Source organism: Melanotaenia boesemani, chromosome 10 (assembly GCF_017639745.1).
Source record: "Melanotaenia boesemani isolate fMelBoe1 chromosome 10, fMelBoe1.pri, whole genome shotgun sequence".
Taxonomy (NCBI): Eukaryota; Metazoa; Chordata; class Actinopteri; order Atheriniformes; family Melanotaeniidae; genus Melanotaenia; species Melanotaenia boesemani.
In genome coordinates, this window is record NC_055691.1 from 1,518,646 (window position 1) to 1,529,277 (window position 10,632).

General features: G+C 40.6%; 1 protein-coding gene across 1 annotated transcript; it reads right to left on the reverse strand.

Annotated features, from left to right (window-relative positions):
* Positions 1-213: 213 nt before the first annotated feature.
* On the reverse strand, positions 214-8,205 carry hyal6 (hyaluronoglucosaminidase 6). Its single transcript, XM_041996974.1, has 3 exons — positions 7,318-8,205; positions 1,026-1,115; positions 214-702 (listed from the first exon to the last, which is right to left on the reverse strand). Exons 1-3 carry the CDS (start codon positions 8,203-8,205, stop codon positions 214-216), a joined length of 1,467 nt encoding a protein of 488 aa, XP_041852908.1.
* Between the last annotated feature and the right edge of the window lie 2,427 nt (positions 8,206-10,632).

The window sequence follows — 10,632 nt, forward strand, 5'->3', positions numbered from 1 at the left end:
AAAATTATCCAATCAGAACCCTTCACAACCCCCAGAGCTAAAGTGGAATTAAATTAAGACGATTAAACGTGTTTTCCATGTAAACCTCAATTCAGAATTATTATTTCCATTTAAACGCTAAGGAGAATAATTTAATTTTGAGTTATTTTACTTATTCAAAATGATAAGACACCATGTAACCGTGGCCGTTGGCTCTAAAGTAAATGTTGGTGTCTACAGTATGAGACACTTGATTGTCAGACACAGTCCCAGAAATGTGATGATGCACAAACAGGAGAAATGTAGGGAGAGGAGAAGCAGGATGTCTGCCAGAAGGCTGTTGCCCCAAGGATGAGGCAGTGGGACAACAGGCTGAGGTGGTGGAGGAGGAAGAGGAGGGGAAGGAGCTTGGGGGATCTCACAGTAAACTCCTGTCCAGCCCTGGTAGCACTGACAGGTGAACTTGTGCTTCATGTCCAGGATATCATGGCTGTTTAGGTGACCTCTGACATGGAAACGATGGCCCCTGGGTGTTGGGTTACGGTGGATGTGAAAGAAAAGTGGGTTCAGATGCAGGTAAACTCCTGAGTTTAAGCTCTTGCGGACACATCTGCCGTTCTTCTTACAAAGTGCTTTGCTGCAGAGTTTTGCTGCTGATGTGACGTTGATGACATAATGACCCAGTGGACCATCAATGTACTTCTTCACAGTCAGGCAGTTCCTCTAGAAGAAAAAAGGACCATTATAAGTCATCAGAACTCAAAATCAAGAGTTATGGTGGTGCCTCTTCATGTTTTAAACCAGTCTATGTCTGCCTTACATCCCTCTGGAGCATTTTGCGTGTCCTTACCATTAACTTTTAAACTAAAAAGAAAACTTTTCTTTTCTTCTTTTTTCTTTGGTTTTTCAGTTTTGGTTATACATTTAACAACCACCCTGCCCATTTATCTGACTTTGTTTGTTTTATAATCTGTGCTGTTTGATCTTTTTTTCTGTTTTTATGTAAATTGAAAATAAATATAATATCCAGTAAAAAGAAAAATCACCTCTGATCGAGCATACTCCGATGATCCCCAGAGGATGACGCCTGATGCTCCCAAGGCGGCACTTTCTCCAATAGTATGAACCAGGTCATTCTTACAGAATAAAAACATAAAGAATAAAATAGAAAAGAAAGAAAGTAAGTTAGGAATGATCGCTGGAATTCTTTTATGTATTTATTGAGTTTTTAGAACATTCTAGAAAAAAAAATCTATGTACTAACACTTTTTAATTTTTTTAAATTTCATCATATTAAATTGTTCTCCAAGCTACAAAAACACATTTTGTTCTTCTGTTTATCTTTTTCTCAGTTAAAGATGTGATTTTTTTTTTTTCTTTTCTTTTTTGGTTCTTTTGGGTTCATTTTTAGTTCTCATTATTAGTTGGTGTTTCCAAAAGAGAGAATTATTTTACATCTGAAGGTAACAAAGAGAAACATTTCATTCAGTTTTTCAAGCACAGATTTTTAAGACAGTTACTTATGCATTGTACAGTTATCTAAACTTAAAAGTTATCTCAACAGGCATCTAAAACACTAAAACACTATATTATTATGGTGGATTTATTGTTTGTTGTAACAATGCTTCGACATGGGGAATGTGTTTGTGGGATGAGCAGGATGTGGAGGGGGGTATTCCCATGAAAAACCTCAAACATTGGCTGACTTGAGAAAAATGCTGGTTGAAGAATAGGATGACCAAACTGGTGACAAGCAAGAGGAGTTGGTGCTGTCGTGGCTGTATGGTTCTTCCACATGCTACTGAAAAGCCATTTTGTAAAGTCTTTGTCTTTTCTTTGTTTTACAACATTTTATCCGTTTCCTCAATTCAATTTTCACTGATCAGTTGAGTTTTGCTCCTGCAGCCATCTTTGCAGTTAAGCTAGATTTATACTCACACAACGTTTGCATACGGTAGGGTCAGAGCAGCTGACGCTGGTGAAACGTGCTCTTGCACTCAAACATTTAGTTACGGGTTGGTGCTGCAGTTTCCATTTCGAGGTAACCACACCAGTTCAGCAAAAAGCTTCAGAAATCCAGAAACACTTAATCAGAAACAGACTAATCACATGGGAGTACTTCCACGTCACCACGCTGCAAGCAGGGGGTGCACGTCGGGTCTGGAAGAGGTGCGCGTCGAGCCTCTGTGGACCTATGCAGAGCATGGCGTTGACACTCTAACCAACCTTACGCAGACGCCACACGAGTATAAATCAAGCTTTACACTTCATGACCCTCTCCTTAGCAGCCCCTGACTTTTTGTTTGCCCTTCTGGCACAAACCTCAGGTGGGAGGGTCTTCTGACAAGTTATTTTCCATGGGACAGTGATTTTTTTGATTGACAGTTCAGTGTCAAGAACTTAAGCAGCATTAGCTAGCAGGCTAGTATGGCTGGGCCATACTGCAAATTTCAGTATCAATCCAATACAAAGTAAAATCAAGGCAAGAGATTTAGAGAGAGATAGAGAGAGAGAGATAGAGAGAGAGATATATATACATAAATACATTTACCAATGCCTACCTATATTTCAAGTTATATTCCTGTCTGTAATTATATTCAGACATGTGTATGAGACTGTATTAAAATATTTAATCAGTACCCCCAAAGTGGGATGTGCAATATCTTAAATATATATTTATATAAAAATGTCACTTTGGATTTCTAAATTAAAAGTGACTCTTTCCATCTGGTATATCACGACACAAAGGGACAACTCCAAAAAATATGGAGATGATTTGTTGCGGTACTTCCATAGAGCCACCAACAATTAGTCTGCCTTAAGTATTTAGCAGTTTGTGCCGGAGTGCACAAAAATTATATAGGGAGTGCTTGTTGTTAACCATTGTTTACTGATCTTGTCACTGACAGTAAAATATACTGTCAGAACATTTTTAGTCTGAAATCTACTTGGTTATGGTGTTCCATGTATTCTTTGTTTGCCCGTATCTTGCACCCTACTGTGAGGTGCTGGATTGCTTCAGGGGCCTCTTTGCACAGCCTGAACCTGGGGTCCTGCCTGGTCTGGTACATCTAGGCCTCAATTGTCCTGGTGCTCAAGGCTTGCTCCTGTGCTGCCATGATTAGTGTCTCTGTGCTGTCCTTCAGTCCAGCCCTTTCTAGCCTTTAGGTAGGAAAGTAGGAAGGTAGCCATTGTTCATATTTGCCACTTCAGCTACCTCTCTGTGGAACATCCCATGCAAGGGCTTGTTCTTCCATGATTGTTTCTCCATTTCAATCTCCTCCAGGGTTCATTGGCTAAGGTATTCATTCAGAGCTTTATCCCTTCCTGATGTGTTCATGGAGTTTGGATGTTTCATCTTGGATAGTGGCCCTGATGTTCACTAGTCCTTGACCTCCCTCTTTGCGCTTAGTATATAGTCTCTGGACACAGGATTCAGGGTGGAACCCTCCAAGTTTTAACATCTGTGGTCTGAGTTAGATTAGATTAGATTAGATTAGATTAGATTAGATTAGATTAGATTAGATTAGATTAGATTAGATTAGATTAGCCTTAGCCTTAGCCTTTAGGGACGGCGCGGCTCAGCAAGGTAGAGCGGTTGTCTCCTAACCCGAGGGTTGCCGGTTCAATCCTCGGCCAAGTCGGGTTCATGTCGAAGTGTCCTTGGGCAAGACACCGAACCCCTAATTGCTCCTGATGGGTCGTGGTCGAGCGCCTTTCATGGCAGCTTCCGCCATCAGTGTGTGAATGTGATGTGTAATGTAAAGAGCTTTTGGGTATCATCCCAGGTACAGTAAAGCGCTGTATAAATACAGACCATTTACCATTTTACCATTGTCATTATATGTAGTACAATTAAATTTAAAGAGCAGCTCCATAAATGTGCACACACAATTACTATAATAAAGAAAGACTCAGCAATATAAAAATATATGGAAAAATAAATATAAATACACAATAAAATGACTGAGGTAGCTAATGTAAGATGGTGCAGTAGTCAGTGCAAATAATTTATGTGCAAATGGCAGTGCAGTTTGATTTGATAGTGCAAATACACATTCAGAATGATGACAGCCTTGGGAGAGAAACTGGACAGAGGGCAGCTGATGATCTTTTGAGCAGTATTTGTTACCCTCTGCAGTCCCTTCCTGTTGGCCTCCATGTAGCTCGCGTGCCACACCATAACAGCATAGGTCAGCAGGCTCTCGATGGTGGAATGGTAGAAGATCACCAGCAGTAGTGTGTAACTGCTCCTTCCTGAGCACCCTCAAAAAATGCAATTTGAAGGATTCAACTTGCTCTACACATTTACCATTGATGTACAGTGAATGTGTAGAGCAAGTTGAGTTTGAATTTCCTCCTTATTATTAATTATTAATAATAATTATTAATTATTATTCCAGCTGGGTAACTGATTACTGGCAGGGCATAGCTGTTATATGCCTAGATCTTGCCCTTGCCATTGAGCTGACATCTCAGGACTTGCCTTACTCGTTGCAGATATGTGGCTGTGGCAGCTTTCTTTGTGGCTTGTTCGTGGTTGCAATTTGCTTGTTGTATGCCAAGGTACTTGTAGCTCTCTTCAACATCTATTATTCTGCCCTCTGGGAGTGCAATGCCCTCTGTATGGGCTACCTTCCCTCTCTTTGTTACCATTCAGCCACTTTTCTCCAGACTGAATGGCATTCTGATGTCGCTCCTGTTGATTGTGGTGGTGTGGACCAGTGAGTCCATGTCTCGTTCACTCTTAGCGTACAGCTTGATGTCATCCATGTAGAGGAGGTGACTGATAGTGGCCCCATTCCTGAGTTGGTAGCCAAATTGGCTGAGAGTGTTCAGGCCTATGGTCACGAGCTGTGGGTAGTGACCGAAAGAACAAGATCGCGAATACAAGCAGCTGAAATGAGTTCTCTCCACAGGGTGGCTGGGCTCTCCCTTAGAGATAGGGTGAGAAGCTCGGTGATCCAGGAGGGGCTCAGAGTAGAGTCGCTGCTCCTCCACATCGAGAGGAGCCAGATGAGGTGGCTCGGGCATCTGGTTAGGATGACTCCTGGACGCCTCCCTGGTGAGGTGTTCTGGGCACGTCCCACCGGAAAGAGGCCCCGGGGAAGACCTAGGACATTCTGGACGGACTACATCTCTCGGCTGGCCTGGGAACACCTCGGGATCCCTCCGGATGGGCTGGTGAATGTGGAAGAGGGAAGTCTGGGTTTCCCTGCTTAGGCAGCTGCCCCTGAAACCCGACTCCAGATAAGCTGCAGAAAATGGATGGATGGATGGATGTTCAGGCCTATGCGGTACAGCAGCGGAGACAGAGCATCCCTTTGGTACATGCCACATTTGATGCAGACTTGTGCAGTCGGCTCGAAGTTGGCCTGTAGGGTGTAATGGAGTCTTTGATGTCCCGGTGAAGCTAGAGGAGCGGATGCCCAGAGAACCTTGCCCAACACAGCCTCCACTGGGGGCTATACGGAAGAGACAGAAGCTGATCCGTCATTTCTATATCTAAAAGTTGTATAGGTGCTCTATTTAATCTATGCACATAAGTGTGGATTTCTTTACTGGACAAGTGGAAACAGGCTACCAATTTTCTCTTGTAGGCTATAAAAAGTGGCCCTAAAAACCAGAATAACAAATCAACTTTATTTCTTTCTGTCACAATTATGTCATTTAACAAAGGAAACTCAGACGCCGGGCTGGAGACACGCCAGATCATGTCTGTGACACACATTGCTGTGAAAGCTAGTTGCAGGCTTTTTGAGCTCCATCAGTCCAGGAGAGACTAGAATTGAGCAACATTTTGTCGTCCCGTAACATCCTAACGAGCAGTGGTCAGGGTTTACAGACTTTAACCATCAGTGGTCTGAGTCGACATTCATTAAATCTCCATCCTTTAAACGCCACTATGGACATGCCAGTATCTTTATGAAATGTCACAATCAACATCAACATTGCATTTAATTTTAAAAAGGTCGTCGCCTCTTTCTGTCTTGATTACCTTACTTACATACTTGATACAGAGTGAATGGTGGATAACATTATAAAAACCATTTAGGATAGACTTGCTTGATACACATTTAATGATCAGAGTGAATGGTGGATAATATTTCTTGCAATAAAAACGATGTAGGAAACTATCAGTGGACCGTTTGAAACAAAATGTCGCATCATCCTGTGGACTCACACAAGTTGTAAGAACTGCACCCGCCCTCTGAAATGTTTGTGTAACGTAACATAATGTTAATCAATCATCTCCCTTCTCTCCACTGATCAGGTCTAATACAACAGCTGACCGACCGAGCTGCAGGTTCTGTGTCAGAGCCGGTTACCTTGGCAACGCGTAGCAATGAAATAGTCCACTCAGCAGCTTCTTGTGAACAACTTAGGATTTTAACGGTGAAAAACATTATTAACGTAATAATAATTGATTTAATATTTATTTTTTTCTTAAGTGACCATGGTATAAGCGGGATAATGCCCTTTGAGGTGTCTGTTATCATAAATTAATGGACTTCACATCGGGCGGTTCACGCCTCCGCGTCATCCATTAATTTATGATAATGAACACCTCATCAGGCATTATGTCTTACTTATACAGTGTAGCCACAAGCTTCCACTAGCTACAAGAGAGTCCACTAGCTAACGCTGCGTAAGTTCCGGGTCACTGAACTGTCAATCAAACAAATCACTGTTAAATAGGAAAGGCACAAGACCCTCCCATCCAAGAGGATTTAGTCAGAAATGCAAACAAAAAGTTGGGGAGCACAAAGGAGAAAGTCAGGAAACGTAACCTCAAAGATGGCAGCGAGAGCAAAACTCTGATCAGCAAGAATGAAAAAGAAGAAACTGATAACAAAATATTTACTGGCAAACAAAGAAAAGACAAAGACGTAACTATTAAATTCTCTATTTTTTTATATTCTAAGTGTCTTTCTTGACCTTTTTCGCACAAATCTAATCCTATAAAGAAATTCTTTCAGCTGGGAATTAAACCACAGAAGCTGCATTAGCCGTATGGTATCTGCCTTATCCCATTAACGCCTGAATTCACTTACAATTTTATAAAAACAAATTACAATCAAATAATAAAAAGTGATCATTAATAACTAGATACATAATAAACCATTGATGTAAAAATAAATGTATAAATAAGAGTAATTAAAACAAATAGATCAATAAAAAAATAAGTTTAAGATAAGTTAAAAGAATTAAAATAATCAAAGAGTTTGTGACAACAGGTGTCAAGGTCAAGGCTTCACCGGATATTTCTGCTTTCCATCTATAAAAGAAAAAGAGGCACAAATGAATTGTGATCTATTGTGAAAACTGAAAACGTACCTCTGAAAGCATAACAAATGTGTAAGCATAAAACGGTCGGGAGTAGACAAAGACAGGCAGTGTGAAGTCCATACGAGTGATGGATGCAATCCTCATGGCTTCTTTAACTCGATAGTGGACAAACTTGACAGTGTTTGGGGAAGACTTTAGCTCATAATCCAGGTAGATCGATGGGTAGAGGGCTGTACTCTCCTTCCAGAGCCACATCAGATGGTCATTGCGGACGTGTTCAACATTAGGGCATTCCCCAGTGTAGCGTTGTGGGTGCTGCTTGTATCCATAGTTGTAGCAGTCTGGGAACAGGTAAAACCCCCAGAGCCCATCTGGCCTGCGAGCTTTAGCCAGTGCCAAGGTCAGATTCATGAAGCCTTGTCCAGCCCTCTCAAAACTTTCTTTGGCCACCTTTTCTACTTTGCTTTCTGGCCAGTTTGGGTGAAGTTTTCGGATTTGTTCCTTGGACTTTTTGCGGTAGATGTCTTTGGAACCCCAATTTCGGACCCATTGTGGCCTCCAGTTCTCCCAGTCAATAACACCTAGACCACGGAAATCCTTGTGAGGGATCAACTTGTCAATGTCAGCACGGGCCTTGCTCAGATGTTTGGAAATGCTCTGGTTCTGAGGCAGTCCACCATTAACAGCAACCCCAGAGCTGGAGTAGTATGGGTAGTGTCCCAGATGGCTGTGGTAAAATATGGTGACGTTTGGTCCACTTAAGGTTTCATTGAGGTTCGCCACAATGTCAAAAATGCTCAGGTCTAGGTCCACCTTGAATCTAAGGCGACATGACTCTGTAGGAGCATTCCACACTACAACAAAAGGTCGATGAGGGATCAGAGGTGCTCTGGCAGGCTTCATCTGGTCACCACTGACTTGGACCTTTACTCCCATGCCAACCCACAAAACCAGTGCAAGGAAACAGAACCCAAGTAGCATCATGGCCTGAGATTCTTCATGGAGCAATTAGCAGTCCTAAACAGGAGATATTACATATTTAGAGACAAAAGAATATGTTATGAGCTTGAATGAACAAAGATAATCAGACAGGCTTTCTGGGAACATGAATGATGGTCACTGAAGTGAATGCTCCAAATTCCACACAAAACACAAAGCTTCTCTGTCCTCAGTGGAAGCTGGACTGATACTAGAAACCAGGTCGATGGAGAGAGTAATCAGAACAAGCTCTGCATGCTCTCAACTTCTTAATTACAAAATGATTTAACAACAATTCTTAACTACTAACTTAGATTACTTTAGAAAAACACATGAAGTGATTTAATTATATCAGTTCACATAATCTCATATAGAAAGCTTTAAAAGCAGCAAAAAGATTTAAAAAAGTTTTTAAAAAAGATGGCCAGACATTAACCTGTTTAGCCCGACCATACTTTCAGAAAAAAATACCTGAAAGACAAACTTATCCACAATTAAAAAAAAAAAAAAAAAAAACCCAGTGAACGCATTCCTGGTGTTACAAGTGTTTTATGGTACTATGTCTGAAGAGACTGCAATAAATGTGAAATGTTGACTTTCCATCATCATCTGTTCTTTTTTTATTCACTCGTTCATCTCCAGTAGAATGGATTACTGTAATTATCTTTTAACAGGACTTCCCATGAAGAGTAGCTGCAGCTGATCCAGAACGCTGCTACTAGAATTTTAATTTAATCTGAACACATCACACCAGTCTTTACACTGCTTTCCAGTCAGTCAAATAATAGATTTTAAAAACCTACTGATACAAATCCCAGAACTGTTTAGACCCACAATCCATCTGTGATATGGTCAGAGCATTAAAACATACCAGCGCTTTTAGATCCAAGGACTAAGCTCAGCTCGTCCAGACTAAACATGAACATAACAGCATATTGTTGTTATGCTGTAAACAAGTGGAACGACTTTTAAATCCAGGTTAAAAACAATTCTTTTCTTATGCGCCTATGCATACAAACTGCATCATCATCAACTTATTTAGATTATTGCTTGGTAATTATAATTTTTATTTAGATATTTTGTATTATTTTGCATATTTTATTATGATTTTTGTACAGCCTTTTAATTATATCTTGTGATTTAAATTGTCCCTCTGTATTTCTCTTTATATGCTTTTTGTGTTGCACATCAAATTGTTTTTATGTATTTTTATGCTATAAAAATAAACTTGTCGTCCTTTAAAGACTGGAAGCTTGGCTATATGTATCTAGGAATAAAGCTGGATTTATACTCATGTAACATCTGTGTGCGGAAGGCCTGGCACAGCTAACACTGGTGAAATATGCTCTCGCCCTTGAGCGCAGGGTTACGGCTTCATGTTGTAGTTTCTCTTCCACCGTTACCACACATATTCAGTGAGAAGCTGCAGAAATCTGGAAACAGGTAATCAACTACTGACCAATCACAAGGAAGTACTTCCACATAACCGGGCTGCAAGCACAGGTGTACATCAGGTCTGGAAGACGTGTGCGTCGAGCCTGTGCGGACCTACACTGAGCATACAGCAGTGACGCCGGAACCAAACTTAACTAGATGACATGTGAGAATAAATCCAGCTTAAGTCTGCAGTAAATCCAGCTACATGTTCATAAAATGAATAAATAAATAACAGCAAAGTGTTATAGTTATTTATTATTTAAAACTGGAAATGAACAGCCTTTTTACAACTTTTGTTCAGGTCTATAATTATCACAGCTTAAAAACCTTTTGTAGTGTATAACCATGTACACATCGAGCATATAAAAACACATATGCTGGTCTCTTTTTGTTCTACTGACTTTTTTTCCTCTTTTCTTTCTGACCTTCTTTTCTCCTTTGTCATTCTGCTGAAATGCAGCACCACAAGGTTTTTGTAGTAGCTCCCCACCACCCCCACCCTCCTCTGCATCCATTTGCTCTTGGCGCCCCATTATTTGTAATTCCTGTCTCAGCTTTTCCAAAGTTTGGAGGGGAAACATTGTGACTTGGCTCTTGAGAAATATTGCTATGAGTCTGCCTCTAATGATGCCATGGGAAATCTCCCATAGTACTTCCTTTATTTTCTTTGCAGGACTGTTACCGGAGCAGAGGAGTAGGAAACAACTGGTGGGCATTTGTAATTATTTCAATTTTTCATCCACATGTGGAAAACACTGTGTAGTTGATTATTTTAATGGCATGACAACTTGAGCAATAAGTTTGGATATGGGTCAGTTAGCTGTTAACTGGAAGAGTATGTAGTTAAAGGAGAAGGATTCAAAATTGCAGTCACTAGTAAAATGATTAAACATTTTCTTCAAAGTATTTTATAAATGCTGTAACTTATTAGTGTTTTCTTCGTTTCTT